The sequence below is a fragment of the Pyxicephalus adspersus genome, chromosome 9 (assembly GCF_032062135.1).
Source record: "Pyxicephalus adspersus chromosome 9, UCB_Pads_2.0, whole genome shotgun sequence".
Classification (NCBI taxonomy): Eukaryota; Metazoa; Chordata; class Amphibia; order Anura; family Pyxicephalidae; genus Pyxicephalus; species Pyxicephalus adspersus.
This window is the reverse complement of record NC_092866.1, coordinates 49,791,981-49,814,992: the sequence shown is the minus strand read 5'-3', so window position 1 is coordinate 49,814,992 and position 23,012 is coordinate 49,791,981. Positions and strand designations below refer to the sequence as shown.

The 23,012-nt window shown below is 38.9% G+C and overlaps 1 protein-coding gene across 1 annotated transcript in view; it reads right to left on the bottom strand.

Moving 5' to 3' along the window:
• The window catches only part of ELP4 (elongator acetyltransferase complex subunit 4), a gene marked incomplete in the record, with an annotated part of 147,620 nt that overhangs the window by 66,174 nt on the left and 58,434 nt on the right, over window positions 1–23,012 (bottom strand). Inside the window, 2 exon segments of the mRNA XM_072421861.1 lie at window positions 8,018–8,206; window positions 17,094–17,187. Coding sequence (XP_072277962.1) covers window positions 8,018–8,206; window positions 17,094–17,187 — 283 coding nt within the window.

Sequence of the window (23,012 nt, the reverse complement as noted above, 5' to 3'; positions counted from 1 at the left end):
TGACAGCTCTATGTGCGCTAAGCCTGGCTGACAGTCAATAACAACACCTACAACAAAATGGAGAGGGACTGTGGAAAGTTTCCTTACACTGAAACATACTTGGACGTGTATTCACTTTAGTGATTTCTAAGTCACCCAGCCATTAATATTTTAAGAAATGAATATTTAAACATTTCAAATGGAATAATGAAAATAACACATTAAATAGAACCTCATTAGCCTCCCAAGAGAACGGCTGCGGCGTGGATGATTCACCTCCAGTTTTCATTACTCTATTAATTCCCAGGGTAGGTGCTGCTGAGTAATACCCTTGGCAATGCACGGGCCACATAAGGTGTGCTTGCTTATACAGCTGACTGTACATTATTTAATGGATGTGAGCAGCTTTCTGAGGTTGAAGGACTAGATGCAGAGGGACTCTGTACTAACTAATACATAATATATTGATTCAAAATCCAACTCCACTCATTTATTTATTTTTTTTATAGTGTTAGGTATTTATTACATGATTTGGCTCACTTTATGGTCCTCCTAATATTTATTTAAATATCACAAAAATAGAAAGGAAGGAAAAATCTTTAATTTGCTGCATCAAGGCAGGAACATACATCAATTAATTACCTAAAAGAAACTACACTTCTTCACCATTTGTTTCTTTACTGTGTTCCCATTGGAAGGCTTTGCCATCACTTACTATCCTAGGAAGAAGAAGGGTAATTTACCCAATAGTGACATAGACAGATATACCACGAATGCTGCTAAAATGCCATGCTTTACCCAAAATTAAATAAAAGGTTTTGGCTGGAGTTGTGCATTAAAACTGGTCTTTGAATAAAAGTATCATGTATATAAATATATGGATGCAAACAGGATAACTGTGCTTGTATTCCCATAAATATATTAACTATAATTTTAGGTATTCTTGCATTTTTGTCCCCTTTTCATTTTTATATATTTTTATTCTCTTTACCCCGAGGAAGAAAGAACTCAAAGAAACATGTCGGCTAATTATCTTTAAGCTTCTATATTGACGTAAATATTCTTAGAATCTTTGAGCTTTGTAGCACTGTGTTATTCTGTCATTTCTAACAATTAAAACCTCATAATGTGCAAACTACAAAACAAGTTTTGGCTACACTTTTAAGAGTTAATAAATATCATCATTAGGAAACTATCACAAAGTACCTAAAGTAACTGAAGAGCAAGTACATATGTGGCCTATTAATATTGAAGGTATCCAGAATCTCAGCAGGAAGATCTCTTCAGAAACCCGCAAAAGTAGCCAAGACAGCTCAGCCTCAGAAATTTCGTCATATTGGCTAGATAAAAAATTTCAAGATAAGCAAAAATATTAATAATAATATTATTAATAAAAAAAAGGGTATATAGATCACCTCCATCCTGCCAACCTCCCCAACAACCACTACCTGCGTTTAATTATGATTTAAGGATAAGAACCTGAGACCTTCAAAAGTAAACTCAATTTCTGTTAAAAAAAAAAAAAAAGAATACATCACGCAGACAGGACATATTGGTATTAAATCATTTGAAGCACATCTATGGATAAACTAAAAGTAAACAACTAATGCCAGAATTAGCTGTCAGTAGAGGTCTGTTGCTGCAGAGTTAAAGGGGTCCAGGATCATGTGAAGCTTACCAGAAAGCGAAGATTATCAATGCCCATAGCCTTCAACCCACAGAAAATGTCCAACGCCAGAGAGATCTATCAGCAGACCCCATGGCATAGTGACCTAATTATGCAAATTATAATTTAGGGAAAATCGCTATTTGTAGCTGGTTCAGTAGCAACAACCATGTAAAAAAAATTAGCTTCTGCAAAGAATTTAGTTTAAAGAAAAGAGAACCCAAATACACATTGCCCTGCTCCTCCAGAAGTCATTACAGAGCTTAAGGTCAAATTACAGGCAAATTATGCAATGTAATATGACATTCCATGAGATGTCATAGAATCCTATGCACTGGGGGTGTTAAATTCAGTCAATTAATTGCATGTCTAGAGAGGGTTAATTCATTCACTAGTAAATATGCTTTTGATAAGGCTGGAAGAGCTCTTCAAGCTAATGCTTCTGTGTACTATACACCTCAGGCAAGATGACCATTCCCACAAGGGAATTACCTTGGTTTTATTGGAGCTGACTGATTAGAATATATTTCTTGGTGGTCCCTGTGAACAATAACATAGGAAAGGAGTTTTTTAGGGATCCAGAAGACCAGTGAGTTTATATCATTCTTTTTGATATTTGTTTTTTTTAGGTTGTTTATTTTACGTACTTACTTTATATTCCTCATTTCACCAATCAAATGACCTTATTCCTCCTCTAATAAATAATATCTAAATAATAATGGAAAAGCTACTTATGCCAATGAACCCTAAGCTTGAAATTCCATCCAAGCCATACAGGCCCAATATTGTTATGAGTCATCTTTTTTGGGTGGATGTTGGTAGGTTAAATTACTCTCTGGCTCTTCTCTGGCCTCCTGCAGCCTAATATATGTACCCAGTTCAAGCTCCATCCACCTGTCAAGCTCATTGGGCCTGATTTATTAAAGCTTTCCAAGGCTGGATAGGATACACTTTCATCAGTGAAGCTGGGTGAACTACCAAACCTGTAATGGATTTCTTCAAAGTCATTTGCTATCTGATAGCAAATGTTTTGAATCCTGGACCAGATCCATTCCAGGTTAGCTGGATCACCCAGCTTTACTGATGAAACGTATCATCTCTAGCCTTGGACAGCTTTATTAAATCAGGTCTATTGCATGTCATAAATAAGTTTTTAATATTCCTTTTTGAATCTTTCATTGATTTCACATCACAAAGTATGCAGGGTAGTCAATGTAGGGGCAGTGAGGCAGGAAATTTGAGACTTCAGTGTGCAGAACTCACCATGGGGAAACTTAAAAGGGATTTAAAGAGTAATAAAAATCCACACTTACAAAAAGATACTTACTCATCAATGTGTCCCTGGGAAAAGAATCGGCTGCACAGCTGATGACTTTGTTGTGTCATAGTAATGTATACGTATCCAGTCTGTGTTTTTTAATTGCAATTGAGTTGATTCACTTTGTTTAAATAAGTCTTTTTTGGAGACCAGTGTTTCAAGAAGTTGCTCTGCTATTGCAGGCACTGTGAAAGTATTTATTCACATACACACACAAATTCACACATATACAAAATATATATCCACAGTAGATGCAACATTTGAGTAACCTATAAATATTTCACTATGCAGCTAGCAATAGCAGCTGTGTTTGCTTTCACTTTGTCGACCCATCCTGAAAGTAGGTTGTTTAAACCCCCGGGCTACCAGAGAGGTTGCAGAGGCATGGCGCAGCCACGTGACGCTCCGGGTGGGAAGGGGTTAAACAACGTGAGCATCTGTTGCCAGTGCAGTATATAGAGGGCTGTCTAGTGTTTGAGCCTGGGACCACATGTTCGGCTGTCCTCCCATCCTGCCATCTCCCCCAATTATCTATTAACATCCAGGGCTGTGCACATGCTCTCAGGGGCTCTTTAACAGGCTTCTAGGAAAAAGCAGGGCAAGTACACAGCAGGGCTCTGGGAACACAGTAATGCAGAGTACAGGGAGGCAAATGCCTGTCTGTCTGCCTAATGGCAGTTTACTCAGTGGCTTAGTGTTGTACCAGCCTTGTTAAAAATGTAACCCTTTGATAATTCTCTTCAAGGCGTTCAATGCTGTTCTACGTAAATCAACACTGGCCTGCTATCCTTGTTAACAAAATCCTTTTCTTTAATGGTGTCTCTATGGCTCTAACTTTTACATGCAATACTTTTTTATTGGGCCAATGTTTCTTAATGCATCCTAGATGGACTGGTGCAGTTTTCCAATTCCTTAAGCTACGTACACACTTCCAATTATTATCGTTGGTAAACGAACGACGAACGATCCTGCACGATATCTGCGAACGATCGTATAGCACCGATCCTGTACATACAGATAACGACACGATCGTTCGCAGATATTGTACACACGATAGATGCGATCGTTTGAACGATACAGGAAGTGACGTGCACCACAGGAAGTGAGCGAATGTTCGTTCACCGCGCATGCTCAGACCATGGACGATCAATGAACGACCGTACACACGATAGATGGTCAATGATCGTCGTCCAACCCGATCCGCCGGTCTGGTCGTTCATTTCCAACGACTATCCTCGTTCGTCGGCGTCGTTGATTACTTTTTTTACGAACGATTTTTGCCCAATCGATCGTTCGTTCGTCGTTCATTTCCAACGACAAAAATTGGAAGTGTGTACGCAGCTTTAAGGTGCGTACACACTTCCAATTTTTATCGTTCCAATCGAACGACGAACGATCGATTGGGCAAAAAATCGTTCGTAAAAAAGTAACCAACGACGCCGACGAACGAGGAAAGTCGCTGGAAACGAACGACCGGACCGACGGATCGGATTGGACGACGATCGTTGAACATCGTTCGTGTGTACGGTCGTTCGTTGATCGTCCATGTTCAGAGCATGCGTGATGAACGAACGTCCGTTCACTTTCCTGTCGTGCACATAGTTCCTCTAAGCTACGTACACACTTCCAATTATTATCGTTGGAAAACGAACAACGAACGTTCATGCACGATATATACGACCGATCGTATAGCACCGATCCTGCACATAGAGTTAACGACACGATCGTTCGTAGATATTGTACACACAATAGATACGATCGTTTGAGCGATAGAGGAACTATGTGCACGACAGGAAAGTGAACGGACGTTCGTTCATCACGCATGCTCTGAACATGGACGATCAATGAACGACCGTACACACGAACGATGTTCAACGATCGTCGTCCAATCCGATCCGTCGGTCCGGTCGTTCGTTTCCAGCGACTTTCCTCGTTCGTCGGCGTCGTTGGTTACTTTTTTACGAACGATTTTTTGCCCAATCGATCGTTCGTCGTTCGATTGGAACGATAAAAATTGGAAGTGTGTAAGCACCTTTACTCTGTTACTGCAAGATCATAAAACATGATATAGGAGATAAGGGGAGATAAAACATACAAGGGTGCCTTTCCTGGAGGAGCAAAACCAAGCAAAGCAAAGAAGGACAGGGGAAAAATCCTGCAAACGTAATTAGACTTTTCTCCAATACAATGAGGATTTTAGGACACTACAAGACAGTAACATTTTAAATGGAGGTACCACTCATTTTGGGCTCAGGCTTTGGCTTGTTCCTTTTGAAAATGCAGAGTGCTTTGTGGTGCATTTTGTTTGCATTTGAAATCACATGAAGATGTTTCTGAGATCTTTTAGGGTTTATTGACATGTGTTTTTAAACTGCAATGGACCTCCTTCTGACCTGCATTTAACCTCCTTCTTTTATACGCCCAAATGTGAGCAGTTCACCAACTTAAACAAATATTCTGTGATAAAATAAAGGGATTTGTATACAGGACATCCACTGTAGAAATCATTTTTTTGTCTGGAACGGGGCATGTACTAAGGTACTTCTATTTCAACCCAAGAATGCAGTTTTTTCTATCCAACCGGCTTCCTTCTGAAAATTCCCTTACCATTAGTGATTAGAGATGAGGGGTAGGTTCTGACATGTTTAGTTCAGGCCCGTTCGCCGTACCCTAACATGAAAATTCAGGGCCCCCTTGTTCAAGAACCTCTTAAAATAATTTTCAGATGTTCAGGGACCCCCTGCAATAATTACTATAGCCACACCTCACAGTATATTAGTGTGGTGGTCATGGGAAGAATGCTATATTGCTGGTCATTGGGAAGAATTTCACCCTTACAGATATCCAGAATGATCATTGGTGTCACTTAACCTGACCTGTGAGTCACAATTTGCCTATTGCTCAAGGAACCTCCAGCAACCTCTGATGGAACCTGGCTGAGATACACAGCTATAGGCAATACTGACGACTGGTTTACCTTCCACAACAGAGGCCCTCTGCAATGGCTTGTACAAAGCTAGTCGGTACTTCTGTGATGCTTGCTGAAATGTTCTTTACACACTAAAATGGTCACAACACAACAGGCACCACAGAAAAGCTGAATAATTGTTTTACATTATGTTACCTTTTTGTTTTATGATTAGATATAAAGTACGGGCTGGTCTTGCCTAAAACAGCCCATATATTGATCTGTTTGATGGGCAAAGCTCAGACACTTTCTGGTAAGGTTGAAACTTTCTTATGCCCCTAAATCCCTATTGGCCAATCACTACGAATAATTGCTTTAATGGCCAATAGGCTGATTGTGTAGGGCTGTGTAAAGCTGGCAATGTCTGAAATTTACAAATGGAATGGCTTGGCATTTAAGCGTAACGTAAAGTGCCTGAAAGGGTGTTACAGGTATATCACACACTTCTAAGTGGCTAAAAGTTACACCAAAGATTTTTTAATTTTTGCATGACAGACCTTCTTACATAGTAAGGGTGGGAAACAAAGGCTTGGTATTGATATATTCAACTCTCACTGTGCCTTGAAAAGTTTTTTCAGATAAAAATGCATATAAAACCAGTGTACATGACTCCAAACATCTAAAGCCATCAAACTGGTAAAATAACCTATAATACATTTTTAAACGTTTTTTTTTTTTTTTTTATGCACAGGTCTTACAGGAAAAAATAGCCTAAGAGCAAAAACAAAACTGTGATTGGTGCACTGGGTTCTAGAGACAGAGCTAAATGTTAGCACACACTCCAGCACAACTGACAGCCCCTGCCAAGAAAAGCACTCTCTCCGAGACAGAAGGGTTATCTAGGTCAGCCCTAAAACGTTTTTGTATAGGAGAGCAAGTAAAGAAAAAGCACTTTTAGCTTCTCTTGCAATAATATAAGGCTCAAATCCCAGACAAATAAACCAGATTTTTATTCCATCAAACACAATACAGCATCTTAGTATGTCAGACACATGATGGTGTAAAGTGATGAGCACAAAGACTTGACGTGCTATAGAAATACAGGTTTTTTTTTTAAGGTCGGGCAACAACTGTCGAAGTCACGCAGCGCTTAAAAATGTCAAATAATAAAATAATACTGCAAAAAATAAATAAATCGTAATCTTTTCTGGCAGGAGACAGATTTCTATGGAGTCAATGAAAACATTAAAGTGTGATTCCTTCTCTTGATAAATGATTGATAATAAATGATTTATATATAAGTATAAACATAACATAATTCCCTAAAATTATAACTCCTGGACTTTCTGGACTCGCATTCTGAAGAAGCACTGCCATAAACAATCTTTTGACTTATTGGCTGCCCATCAGCTCTGCAAGAGGCATAAGCAAATTTGGTCAACAGCTCAATGACCCACTGAAGGGGTACACAGAGTGGGATGACAACACAGCTAATTTCAGTGTAGTGGCTTGGAGTTGCCAGGCTGCAACAGAAAGTGCTGTTACTGACAGGACCTCCAAAATGATTTGCCTAAAACTAGTAAGGTGTGATGCAAACATACCAGAAATAGAATTAGGGTTACCATACATTTTAGAAATAGTTCATACATACACTTAAGGCTGACCTATCACAGAATGACAGAATGGGAGTGCAGAGCCACCTGGGATACCCACCATGTCACACATCCAAGGAGGCTTCTGACTGCTCCATCTGTGCATTCCTGACCTCAGGCATGTGCGAAGAGGGCTTTTTTCCTGTAATGGGTAAATATATCTCATGCATGCGCAGTAGGATCAGCTTTTTTTCCTCATTTACGTTACCTGATCTCGTGCCTGCACAGTGCAAGATTTAGTGATGTAGCAATAAGAAGAAAGAAGCCGGAAGAAGATGGCAGTGCCCAGAACTTCCTCCGTGCTGGACTGAAGTAAACCCTTTCCCATTGTCAGAAACTATGCAGCACTGGAAAACATGGCTCTGGATGAAGAGGCCAAGTGTTTCCTGACCCTCATTCATATTTGAAATATGCCAGTGCTTCAGCCTGGGTTGTCTGAACAATGGATGACAGGCGTGCATAGCCCAGAAAAACAGAGGCATGTGTAAGCTTACCTGGATGAGGTGTGCTGGAACGGTAATGAAACACACGGACAGAGATGACCGCAGAAGACCTCGGAGGGCATACAAAAACCTAGTTAGGCTGTGAACATTGTGTGGGCGTTCATCGCTGCAGATGTCATCACCCCAAAGCACTGATCCCAGAGACTGGATCCCAATTCGTAAAATGTTCTTTTCTCCTTTCTGTTGTATAAAATGAAACACAACATTTCAATAGTAATGCACAGGCAGATGTAAGATCAGAACATACAAATACACGCACCAGAACTTTAGTACTGTCTGTGTACTCTGCCCAAGTCATTTAAATCTTCATTTAGAAGTACCAGACCGTACTGAATTGGCCTTCCTATTGATTTAGGGCTTCTACACCCTACAATATGTCATTGACTAGTTGTATAGAGATTTATATAAAATATTGCACATGGTCATGTAGTAGTGTTCACCAGAATTCCAGGGCAGAAGTGGTGAGGACTAAAACTCTAACTGCCACAGGACCATGAGATAAGTTAGGATTTAGCATAGTAGTACATTAGAATACAAATGTGTGATCTAGCTAACTTGTTAACATTTTTCTGTTACAGAAATCATAGTCAAACACAATATCATTGGCTACAGAGGTGTAATAATCATGTGCTAAAAAGTTACAGTATTAGAGATGTACTAAAGAGTAATATTATGTCCAGTCGAGCATAAAATCTAATTTGTGCAGCAGCACCTTTGAGACGACCTGTCTAAGGTTACAAGAAAACAACACAGAAATGTGAACCTGTATGTTTAACTATCTCACTGTCATCCTCAGGTCATCCTTAGAAGTCCCAGATTACTTTCAAAGCTCTTATCTCCTGGTTGCAGAATTGAGAGCTGGGTTATTTTTGCAGCTTAGTACCTTTTGCTCCCCTTCACAACAGTGAATCAGCAGCCTTTTAAACTTTAAAGTGCACACAAAGCAGGAGCTGTGACCGAGAGCATGGTGAGATGACTAATTTGGGATGAACTGCTCCATAGTGCCTGCAGCTACAGAGTCTAAAATGATATAGGTAACCCTTTAAATGTATTAGCCTAGCCACAGCTTTACATTAGTGATCCCTTTACCTCCAACATGGAGTGCTATTATTATTATTATGAAACAGGATTTATATTGCGCCAACATATTACGCAGCGCTGTACATTAAATAGGGGTAGCAAATGACAGACAGTGAGAGACACGGGAGAAGAAGAGGACCCTGTCTTGAGGAGATTACAATCTAGGAGCTCTACATATATGTGTTTTAGTAATATTGACTGCAGCATTGCTTGAAGCTCACAAACATCTTGTTTAAATTTCTGTTAAACCTACTCCTTTCCCAGTATTTACTGAGATCACTGTTAAATATTATATTATAATATAATATATTATATTATTTTAAATATTTAACTTATAAACTCTTTATTAATGCCTAATAAGTGAATGAAGGCTCTTCTTATGCCTCTAGACTAAGTTATTCCCCCACTATGTGTGTGCCTTCTGGCCTATTGTTCAGAATGGAAAAGTGAAGCCAGGTAGTCAATTGCAACCTAGGTGTTAGGGATAATTTGAGCGACAGTCATGTGTTAGTGATTTCTGCATGGCAGAAGGAATACATATCGCCAGGTAAGGATAAAAGACGGACTTCACCTAGGCAATTGTAACACACACGAACCCACACTACGAAAAAGAAATTACATGTAGTATGTATCAGTACATAATATAGGATTACAATTTATGTTAACCGGCTTTTGTTTGCTTAAAATAGGTGTATACAATTCTATGGGAATGCAAAACCTGTTAAAACAAGTCAAACGCAGGTTAGAAGATGGTCAAATGCAGCTGAAAATGAATTAGTTCAGAAGACATTCAAACTGATCCATCAGCAAAGTTTGTATGTACATGGACCCTTTAATGTATGCCAATCTGCATCCCTTTCTCCAAGCACCTATTTTATTCACAGTTCCAGTTAAAATACGGCTCAAACATCAAAAGGGTAAAGCAAAAAAAAGGGGAGTTAGGTTACTGGTCACCACAGTGACAACATCTTTCTGGTTTTGTAATCAGTTCATATACAGTTTGTGTTGGTTGGTGGCCTGTATTTCATTTATTGGCTCCTTGGGGGCTCTTGAAGCTCAAAACCTTAGTAGCTACATCCTATTGTTAATTTCACTTCATTTATTCCCTGTACTATATGGACACAACAGGAAATGAGATAAATCTGCCCAAAATGAAGGGCATTTTTACCTAGAGCAAATATCACCACAAAAATAAGCTTTGGATTGGGTAAAATGAGCAGCAGCTGTACATTAGTGATTTGATGTCAGCATACCCTTCCGCTAAAGTGAATGGAGATCCTGCTGACGTCTTATAAACGTTCTGTGAGTGACCCTAATTTAGAGTGTTGCAGGTTCTTCTAGTTATGTCTGAAATGTAAATGAATGCTTATTTTTTTGCTTAGTGGAAAAACTTAAATTCCACTTTAAAAAATCAGAGTGAGATTGATTAATGAAATCTTCTTTTATAAAAGCTGCCTGCAGCAAATCAGGTCTGATTGTTATTTTTCCTAGTAAAAATGAATGCTAAAATCTGATTGCCTTTCTTAAACAGCCTCAATACTTATAGTTATTAATAAATTCATGGTGAACTACTAGGGCTTTCCAAACACGTATTTCAACATTCTGAGTCTGCGCTGTGAAATGGAATGTAAAAACTGAACATTAGACTACAATGACCTTGTAATTAGGGAAAAAAGGTGAAAAGTTTGACTTTATAAAAAAAAGCAATCACCCATAGCTGACAGGTGTGTGACTACTGGTGTCTGCTATGTGGTATGACGGACAGAAGCTGATCACTATCACACGTCTCACTCTGGCTGTGCCATCACATAGCCAAGAAATGTGTTACAGAGGCCCTGCAGTGATAAGGTGCCGATTCAGACTCCCAATCAGCCGCCACTGACAAATTCAGCTAATCCACCGCCCCAAGCAAGAACATATTAAGGACTCACAAGTTGCACAGTAAAGAACACTGCATACTTTTCGAGGTTAAAAGGTTGGTGTGAATGAAGAAGTAGCAATGCAGTAATGTTAAGTCACCATTCCCAAATACAAGTTTCCTGCTTGTCTGTTTGTAAATGAATAATTCTAAACTGAATAAAAATGAATAAAAATGAATAAAGCTAAAAAGTTTTTTTTTTATTGCAATTAGAAATGTTTGCTTACAGTATTTTTATTGTATCAAATAAAATTAAAGCTAAAGGGACCACTGACGAAAAATTCCCTGGCACAGTCAGATTCAGAGATCTGTTTTTTTAACAAGCAATCTGATGTAAATAACAAATTTTTTTATAATTGTTGTAATTTATTTTACATTTTAAGATGAGTCTAGGATTATAAACAAAAACTTAATTTATGTAAATTAGTTTAATGGCTCTGTCTTTTAATTTTCAGGCTTTTTTTCTCTTGGTTTAACTTTTTATTCCTACAGATAACACACTTCACATTCACTGTTATCCTCTCTACAGCTCACCATTACATAGCGTGCTGGGATTATTTCGTATTTTACTATACAATAGCAATGTTTTTTGTGAAATTTAAAGGTATTTTCTGTGTTTGTAAAAAAAAAGTTTCATACTAATGAAGACATGAAAGGCAGCCAACACATTTAATGTACACGTCAGATAATTAACAGATAAACGGTTGTGCTCATCTCGGCCGTAAATCTGATGCGTAAAGCGGTTGCCCAATGACCTCCATATGATGTCGGGAATGATTGCTATATAAGTCAATGGAGGAGAGCAGAGCAGGGTGCTCCTAGCTCATCCTCCCCTTGCCCTCGCTATAGAGCGGGACAGCATTGTGTGTACAGGGCTCGTTCGTTCATCTGTCACTGGAAATTACCATGAAAGATTGTTTCCAACAACAAACTTAACTGCGTGTGCACAGCTTAAAGGCTGGTAAGCTGTAATACAACAGGCTGTTATATCTGTGTACTTAACATTTGATTGTATACCCTAGTACTATGCTTCATGGAAACTATCCAGAAATATTTGTCTTTATGTTCATAAAATCTTTACCCGGTGATACAATACCAGAAACAACAAAATTGGTAGAATTGCATCTACAAGTGTTGCATCTGCAGTGGGAATTCCTGTGTCATACAGGTGGTGGAATAACTGAAACTAAACTTTAGGAAAACAGCTACAACTATCAAAGGATTTGTATTGATGTCCAGGCATGCATTGGATTTACACAGCTCTGAAAGGTAAGTGGAACCTGTGTGACCTGCCTTTTCTCAACTGCAGTTATGCAAAACATTGCCAGCTCCCTGTCCCCTATCTGTGATTAAATGGAGGAGTGCAGGATCACCAGAAGACTGATTATGCCATTTCTGTCTTTTAAATTCAGCACATGTGTACTGCAGTACACCTGATTGGCTCCATGTGCTGCTCCTCCCTGATTAATAAATCAAATGATGAAACTCATCATAGGGTTTAAAAATGTATTCAATTATTTTTAGTGAAAGAAGAACAGCATCAGGTGGTGTTGTTTAATATCTGCCTAGAGTTTAGCTTTAAATCCTGGGCAATAATAAACATTTGCTAGTGTGGGAAGTCATTGTCATCATGGGGAGCTTTTGTGACTCACTGGCGATTGTTCTCGTGCTCTTCACTGCGGCTGGGCCAGATCCAAATGTCAGAGGAGCCAATGTGGGTGCTGGTGTGCGTGATTAAAAGGGGGCAGCAAACAGAAATCTCATTCAGCTTTGCAATAAAAATAATAGTTATAGGAGGCTGATACAAAGTTGGATTCAGATACCTAAATTAGCTCTATGCAAAACGTAATTTATTACATAAATTCTCTTTTCCCTCATTTTGTATCTGTCTGGAGTTGTGCTTCAATGCAGGTTCTAATACCAATACATTTTAAATCTATCATCCATATTTAAATCTGTAAAGCACCATCAAAGATAGATGCACTACATAAATATTATTCATAAAAGTAATAAATACAGTAGCCAGCAGTTTCCAGGTCCACAGCAGCAGGAGAAGGGTTAAGTCTCAGGAGTGACAGCATGCACCTGAGACTCATTAAAGGACCTTTAAAAATGAGTCAGAGATGTGGAGCGGTGCAGTGAAGGAGGACTCAGTTGTCCCTGCTGTGGTTTAAAAAAAAATAACAATAAAATAAAAAGGCTGCAGATGGAAAAGCGGGCCCTGGGAGATCGTGGGAAGCCAAAGAGAAGCAGACAAGCTGAGGTGCCAGGAGAGTATACTCTGCGAGTCTGGCACTATTTCGGGATCAAGCAGTCGACAAGCAGAGACCACACTGGATTTAGAGTGATGATTTTCTAAAGACAAAGTAGTAGAGGTGGGGGGAAGGGGGTCAAGGACCAAAAATGCTGCAAAAATAGTTATCTCGATCTATTATTTATTATCATAAACTGATATAAGCTCTCATGAAGACAAGCACACAGTTGTAAAGTATGCAGTAATTTTTATAACTCTATTGTGTAATGGTTGGTGGTTTTCCACTAACTCATCTGTTATTTAAAAACCACCAATTGCAGACACTTTGTGGGCAATCACGATGGAGGAAATAAGATACAACGCTATACTAAGGATATGTAGGTGGGGAAAAAGTAATTTTCGGGTCGCGTTAAGGAGTTATTCGCCTTGGGTACGGACACCATTCCGAAAGCCTTAAGCGGTTCTTTACCGACCCATCCCTTGCGGTCATGAAGGTGTAGCGAGTTGAAATAACACGGGTAAAGAAAAACCTGAAATGGATAAACGTAAAATCATCTGCTATTATTTGGTAAATGATTTCAATCCTGGACTAAATCCATTTAAGGTTTGTTCCATCACCGGGGTTCAACCATGATAGTCTAGCTTCTCTAGTCATGGGGAGAGCTTTGATAAATTAAGCCTTTACTGTTGGCTATATAGTAATTGTGGTGTTAGGTGTACACAAATATTGGGCCATATAATGTATGTCAAAAGACAATGAGCTAGCCTCACCACTTATCTAGTGGTGCAACCACAAGATTGGGGTAGAAATCCTTGTTGCACACAAAAGACGGAGGTGTGTGCATACAACTAGGTTACAAACATTAGACCAGTGTTTCTCAAAAAGGGTTCCTCCAGATGTTGCTAAGGGTTCCTTGAACAGTTTGTGACTCTCAGGTCAGTTTACCTCACACCAATGGTCTTTTTGGCTATTTGTAAGGGTGACATTCCTCCCAATGGCTATCTGTAAGGGTGACATTCTTCGCAATAGCCAACAATGAGCCATTCTTCCCAATGACCACCCCAACAATATACTATGAGTTGTGGATATACTAATTATAGTTAGAGTTCCCTGAAGACCTGAAATATATTTCAAGTGTTTGTCCACATTATAAAAGTCGAGAAACACTGCATTAGGCTGTACGCTTTAAAAGGATACGGACTGTCAAAGGGTATACGGGTTAGAGTATTTTCTAAAACTCTTTAAAATGACATCACAAATATGAGAAATATGTTTGGTAATATTTGTAAATATGGTTTACGTTATTGATAAAAAAAAAAATATTTCATTCTGCGAACTCTGGGAGGCACAGAATTATCACTAATGCCCCTTTATCATATAACTATAAATTACTGTCCACATGTCACAATTTGCAATATACCCCCTATAAAATAATACAAGTGAAGTTCAGTGTGACGGTGGGAGCTCCATTTGCTCTTTTATCCTTTGGCTCTACGCATCTGGTATCTTCCTGATCTTAAGTTGACTTATCATTTAGAGGAGCAGAACTCTGCACATTGAACTGTAGGAAATGTTATGACATGCCTATTGCCATAGTTACTACAGTAAGCGGGAAGCTGTTCCTGTCAGGGACCAATTTACTTCTCCAGAGGGGCACTGCCACCAAAGGCAAAGCCTGCAATGCCCACGAGTCTCAGCAGACTGAAATCTGAGCAGAGCAAGCTAAATGAACAGAGATTCCACACTGCCAAGGCAACTGGCAAAAGAGGATAAACATGCCAGATGGCAAAATGCAAAGCAGATTAGATACAAGATATTTAATTATTGCTATATCAAAGGGTGGTGGAACACAGACAATCACCAAGAAGTAGTGACTGTTGGTTTTAGTCACAGTTATTAATACATATCTACTATTTAGCAGTAGGATGATCTGGTCTATTAAAAAACGGCAGAGATTCGCTGATAAGGATAGCTGCCCCTCTGGAGTATGTGGATTATGTTGAATGAAAGGCTAAAGTACCCAAGGGCATTTCAGAACTATGACCTTTGATCCAGTAATGTGGGTTTCCTGTAACAATATGAGGATTATGTGTTTTAAGGTAATTAAATACCTTAGTATTCGATCAGCAAGCATTCCAGAACAGCAAATGAAAGCAGACCTATACTCCTAAACACCTAAACACAAGTACACGTATATAGGACTCCCGAACCTCAGACAGTTGATCATGTGACTAATCCAGAAAGATCTATGTAAATATATGATTATATTATTATATTACAAAAATAATTATGGCGTTGGGTTTAACCTTACGGGAAAGAGATATCAGAGCAACTAGATCAGTGAAAGAAGATTTCTGGTTGCTACAGGCTGTACAATTCCTATTTCTGTAGAGCACTGCTGTGTAACTTGTGATGAGCTACACATACATAATCAATGTTTTGTTTTTATTTTGGCCCATTGAAAGAATTGCAATTGTGGCATTGTATTGTATTTTAGTTTTTATAAGTTTACATTGGCCCCATTTAAAGTGAACTGGCTGTTGACAAAAATATTAAGTGGGATTAGGGCCACTAATAATACTCTAGAAATATTATACTGCAAGTATGGTCGAGTGAAAGCTAAGTTACATACCCATGGCATATTTTCATCAAAATCAAAGCAATCTATCAGCAGTATTCCTTAAAATATATATATATAGAATTATACTGTTTCAGTTAGGGAACAATGGCAAATGTTTGTCCAAGGTGGAGAAATTCACCCTTTTTGTCATGAAAGCCATTGTCTTCATGAGGAAAAATATTATAACATTCAATAAACCATGTAGTACCTGTTTTGGAATAAATATCTAATTTGATACCAACTATCTAAGAGGATAACTAATTTCAAAAGGACTTCTTCTCATTTCATGTTGTATTTTCATAACAGGAAGTGTTTTTTTTTTTGCAGGCACCAAAAAAAACTTGATATAGTTTTATATGTTCCCTAGTCTATAAAAACTGAAAAAATGTCATACTTATGAACTTAGGAAGTAATAAACCTGAAAGCCTTAAAGTTAATGTTTTAATAACCAACCTTGAAATCTGATAAACTGCTTACACAATGCCTTTGGAACTAATAGTCGGTATGAAAAGTCACCAATGTAATTCTGTGTTCCTACACAAATTTAGGACATCTGCCACTAGTGGTAGGTTGCCTGAATCTGTTAAAACATTCCATCAAGAGTTACCTGAAATTGATTAGACACCTCTCCCAAAGTCTGGTATTTATACACAAAATAGGGTCTGTTTTGGGTGAAATAGTTAAAATGCTTGTATGTTTTTAAGTGAAGAATGAAAACCTCAAGGCTGTGAGAAGAACTACAAGAATCATGGCCAAGACTTTAAACAATTAGTGTGCAAAGTAGAAATTTAATATAGAACCACAGTGCTGCTAGGCCATTGTGTTGTCCAATAAACAAACCAAAACACGGCGTTAACACTCAGAAGTGATTTGATCTCATTCCTCCACTGTAAATTAATTTCCCTTCTTCAGACACCATGTGCAGTTAATCAGCCATTAGGAGAAATATTGCGGTTAAGCATATTTTAGAAATATGGTTGAGTGCGTTCGCACGTTCTTGTCATGTCCACTGAGAACAGATTACGTATTAACATTTCAGCTACCTGGCCTTGGCCTCCCTGTTTACATTATCGGTGCTTAGAAACAGCTTGTGCACTGTTCCTTTTTCCAAGACCTTCCCAGGAGCCCCTCTGAGAGATGGCACAGCACAATTAGTTACATGATGACAAGCCAGATAGTAAAGGTGCTGGGTACCTGGGGATTGGATCCATCAAATCCTCCCTGGTGAACTGCTCGCTGGATAGAATGCAAGAGCTGGCTGTAGTCACAGGTCATCTTGCTTGAAGAGCTAGAGAGGAACGAGAGAATAGAAATCACAATTACAAAACTCCAACAATTCTGTTGTTTCTTCGAGGTTACCCCCTTCCTTAGTAGTTGTCTATGGGTAAATGTATGATACAAATAAGTAATAAAACTAAATCAGTATAATAATCAAACATAAATAAAACTTTCATTGTTGTTAAATTTGAGCTCAGGGCAGCTTATAAAAACATTTGGGTAAGGCCCCTACCACATATGCTAAGGGTCTAACTCTTGTTCAATCTAGGAGAATACAGCAAAGAAACGTACTTCCCTTAGTCCTTGCCTGCCCAGCAGATCAGCACCCTTCTCCAGCCCTGCAATGTGGATTACCCCAAAAACCCCTATGCACAATGTAAAGCACTGGTTGGTTTTACATTGTACCTGATTGTGTTTTTAGGGAGCAGCTACAGGACCAGAAAAAAGAATGGCTTTGTGGGACAAGCTGCGAGTACTGAAAGTGTCATGAAATAAAGTCTTCTGGAGCGTACATATTCCTCTTTGCTATATCCCCCTGAACAAGTGTTTCTCAACCAGGATTCAGTGGAACCCTGAGGTTCTTCCAGTGGTTGCTAGGGGTTCCTTGAACAATGAGCAATTTTTGCCTTTCAGGTCAATTTAAAGGACGCTAAAAAGCTTTTTGGGCCTCCTGTAAGGGAAACATTTCTCCCAGTTTCCAGCAATGTAAAGGTGCATTTATCACATTGACCCACAAGCAAATGTACTGAGAGCTGTAAACCTAAAATGATTTCAAGGGTTCCTCCATATTAATGCAGCGGAGAAACACTGCTGTACAGTAGTCTACTCTCTTCAGAGATTCTACACTGCAGCAATGTAACTTTAAAGACATAATGCACAACAATATAATTGAACAAAGTATTAAAACATAATTATTAAGTTGTATATCAAACCCAAAACATTTTTTCAATGTTTTGGGGTATAGTGAGGATGGAATAAAACCATTGCATGGTTTGTGGTACAGTCCATGACTTTCACACAGAAATTTAGTAACTTACTTTCCTGTTGATTATGGTTTCACCACACAGGAAATGAGAGTAAATCTAGAACAAGAGCAATGACAAAAAATATTCTGACGGGGGTTTAAACCTTCCCCTACTCCTCTAGGGGATCTTTATTCTCTCTGTGATGCTGTTGGAGAATGTGTTTTGGACAAGTCTACACACCACATTAAAATGCATATTGTTGGCCAATGCTCTCTCAAAGTGCATTTTGAAGTTAATAACAAATAACTCCAGAGTGTAAAAGGTAATGCCATTGATATCCAATACTATAACATCTGAAAACAAATGTGTTGAGTCTCGTGACTCCATGGAAAGTCCATTGCAGGGTGAGGTGTTGTCTGCACACTAGATGTAGTAGAAAAAAAAGGGTTATAGGTGAAGGTGTAGAAAACTTCAATGACTTAATTATATCAAGCTTGCCTCACAATGGAGCACGTAATGAATCCGCCATTGCAGTTAAATAGTAATCACAGATAATTAACACATAGTTAATGAGCTGCTATCCCCAGTACACCTGATCATTATACCTCTGAGCCTATAGTTTGTTACCGCTGAGAGCAGCCTCAACTCACTGCAGTTTGTGTACACACGGTACATACAAATTCACGAGGACAGAGCAGACGTGCACTTTATAAATCATTAATATTAACTTGTATTTATATAGCGCCAACATATTATGCGGAACTTTACAAAGTCCATAGTCATGTCATTAAACTGTCCTTCAAAGGAGCTCACAATTTAATATCCCTACCATAGTCATACAGTTAGGTCCATAAATATTTGGACAGAGACAACTTTTTTCTAATTTTGGTTCTGTACATTATCACAATTAATTTTAAATGAAACAACTCAGATGCAGTTGAATACCAGACTTACAGCTTTAATGCAGTGGGTTGAACAAAAATATTGCATAAAAATGTGAGGACTGAAAGCCTTTTTTTTAACACAATCACTTCGTTTCAGGGGCTAATTGGACAAATAAAAACGCTGAAAATAAAATGTTCATTTCTAATACTTGGTTGAAAACCCTTTGCTGGCGATGACAGCCTGTAGTCTTGAACTCATGGACATCACCAGATGCTGGGTTTCCTCCTTTTTAATGCTCTGCCAGGCCTTTATTGCAACGGCTTTCAGTTACTGTCTGTTTGTGGGCCCTTCTGTCCAAAGTTTAGTCTTCAACAAGTGAAGTGCATGCTCAATTGGGTTCAGATCAGTTAACTGACTTCTTTGCTTTAATAAACTCCTGGGTTGCTTTGGCTGTGTGTTTTGGGTCATTGTCCATCTGTATTATGAAACGCTTCCCAATCATTGTGACTGCATTTAGTTGAATTTGAGCAGACATGTCTCTGAACACCTCAGAATTCATTCGGCTGCTTCTGTCCTGTGTCACATCATCATTGAACACTAGTGTCCCAGTGCCACTGGCAGCCATGCACACCCAAGCCATCACACTGGCTCCGCCATGTTTTACAGATGATGTGCTATGCTTTGGATCATGAGCTGTTCCACACCTTCTCCATACTTTTTTCTTGCCATCATTTTGGTAAAGGTTGATCTTGGTTTCATCTGTCCAAAGATTGTTTTTCCAGAACTGTGCTGGCATTTTTAGATGGATTTTAGTAAAGTCAAATCTAACCTTTCTATTCTTGAGGCTTATGAGTGGCTTGCACCTTGCAGTGCACCCTCTGTATTTACTTTCATGCAGTCTTCTCTTTATGGTAGACATGGATATCGATACGCCACTTCCTGGAGAGTGTTGTTCACTTGGTTGGCTGTTGTGAAGGGGTTTCTCTGCACCATGGAAATTATTCTGTGATCATCCAACACTGTTGTCTTCTGTGGACGTCCAGGTCATTTGGCGTTGCTGAGTTCACCAGTGCTTTGTTTCTCTCTCATGATGTACCAAACTGTAGATTTTGCCACTCGTAATATTGTAGCAATTTCTCTGATGTTTTTTTTCAGTTTTTGCAGCTTAAGGATGGCTTGTTTCACCTGCATGGAGAGCTCCTTTGACCGGATGTTGTCTGTTCACAGCAAAATCTTCCACATACAAGCACCCCCCTGAAATCAACTCCAGGCCTTTTATCTCTTAATCGATAATGACATAACGAAGGAATTGCCCACACCAGCCCATGAAATAGCCTTTAAATCAATTGTCCAATTACTTTTGAGCCCCTGAAATTAAGTGACTGTGTAAAAAAGTCTTTAGTTCCTCACATTTTTATGTAATCTTTTTGTTTAACCCACTGAAATTAAGGTGAAAGTCTGTAGTTCAACTGCAGTTGTTTCATTTAAAATTAATTGTGGTAATGTACAGAACCAAAATTAGAAAAAAGTCGTCTCTGTCCAAATATTTATGGACCTAACTGTATGTCATTAACACAGTCTAAGGCCAACCTTACCCTAACTGCATGATTTAGTGATCTGGGAGGAAATCCACACAAACGCAGAGAGATTTGAACCTGGGACTCAAATATGCAAAAGGCAAAGGCAAGACTGCTAACCACTGAGCTAGCCGTGTTGACCAAAAGAAGACATAAAAACCCATATGTCCCAGCTCCATTGCTTAGATGCATAGTTTATTTAAAAATTATTTTAAAGGAAAAGGGAAATGTTCACATATTTTCTTTAATATGCTCAGTATTAAAATAGACAAAAACTTTATTAAATCTTACAGGAAACCTGAACAGGTAAAGGTGCCATTGCTGTTACCTTTGTCTCAAAATTGAAGATACCTTGCCATCCTGCTGATTCTTGGCTGCTGCTGATTCAAAGGCTTAATTACTTTTTGAATTTACTGACCTAGATAATGTATGCAGGGCAGTTATATATACTGACTTTACTTACTGAATGATACATACAGAACCATTCTGCCTAATGGTGAGAGGAGGGGGAAGAATGACGAGTTGCACCCCTCTGAGCTCTCCTCCTTTCACTTACATTGCGGTCATTTGCCGCTCGTTGTTCGTGGATCCGCCAGGACTTATTGCTTGCTGTACACATGTCAGATTCTGGACTGATACCAGCCCTGAAGCGATAATCAGACGAGAATCATCTGACATGTGTACTTAGCCTAAGAGTATGTCCATGGCAGAAGGGCACTTGGGAGATGAAGTTCTGATGGCATGCCTACATCAATGAAAAGTTACCTCCCCAGCAACTACCAATGCAATCATTGTATAGCTTGGTGATAGGAATAATAAAATTTGTTTTCTTTTACAGGAAAAAAGTAAAAGAAGAAAGAATGTTGCAATATTCTGACTTAGAAGAAAGGGAAGAAAGGAGGTTTAGGAGTAAATTTGGGTAATTCCTGGACATACACTTTAGGCCACCAAGGTACCTGGTCTGACCTATCAATAAATCTGTTACTTAAGGGTCCAACAACAGTCAGCTATCATTTAATACACTACAAAACAGAGGCTGAAACGTTTATGAGACACTTCCCGACACTAAAAGGGCAGAAACAGGACACAATAAGGACCCATAATAAGTTGCTGATAAGAGTCAACAATCTATCAACCTACATCTGTTTTCCAGAGTAATTAATCTCCACTGTACATCTCTCTCAGCAGACAACAAATACTCTTACCTCCCCCGATAGAAGCTCATAAACGCTCCAGTATGTACTTATATTTTCTGTAGAACTCAGGTTTCTAGATACATTTGGCTAAAGCAGCTTAAACAACAGCTCCTAATGGAGTCCACCTCCAGATAATAAGCCTATTTGTCATATCTTTGATAAACTAACCTTTCATAAATGCTTAGAAACTGTATCAATAAGGAAGTCGAAGACTTGCCTGTAGCCTGGATACTCCCTTGCCGACTCGTGTTTTATCAGTTACTAGAGTGCTGGCCCAAAGGATAAAAGTTAATTAGCTTAAAACTATTGTTAAAACGAAGAGATGTCTGGTAACAAAGTGGCCCAGTAAATGGGACACAACACGATGGATTAGGCATTTATTTTCCCATGTTTCTAAAGTGTCTTATGCTTTTGAGTGTCTCTGGGATCATAATATTGTTAATGTTCTTTCCCAGTTGAAAACAAACCGGTATGGTTGTGGATTAGGTAACTAGAAGGAGACCTGTAATAAATATTATGAGATTTAAAAAAAAAATACTCTCCAATCTAATGGAAAAACAGGGTATTGTTAAGTATATGGCATCGAAATCATTAAATAGAACCACATGTGTTCTTTCTATTATGAAAGCAGATTAAAGTAATCCAGTAGAGCTCTATATACTAACCATAGGCTATGTAGCAGCAGCCGAAGTGGTCAATCAGAAGGACTAAAAGAGTCACATAGGGGTGTGCTTAGCCCTATGCAAAAACAAACTTTACCAAAGTAATCTGTATAGGTGTAGTACACAGCAGTGTTGAGTAACATGGTAACCTTTCCTTTACAACTGTCCTGCTCTATTTAGCAACTAGAAGCCATGGAAGTTCACATTAATTCTAGGTATTCAGAAGAATGTGACTTACCCCATGTGACAGTGATGGTGACTGCATATTGGTGCAGCCCTGTCACATGGGGCAGTGAGAGTACTTTGCCCTGTGAAAGCTCTGACTGGAGTGGCTCAGGAATTAGGCTACCTCTGCTTAGCATTAGCACTTATGGTAAAGGAAGAGATGAGAATGTGCAGCTTATAGTGGAACCATAATCCCACTTTGAACTTTTGGGATTCAGTCAGGTGGTTATAGCAGAAAAGAGACAGGTAAAATTTCTTTTTGGACTTACCTGCCTGATCGCCCACCAGCTGTCAAATTTTGCTGAGCTAAGCAGCTCAGCATTGG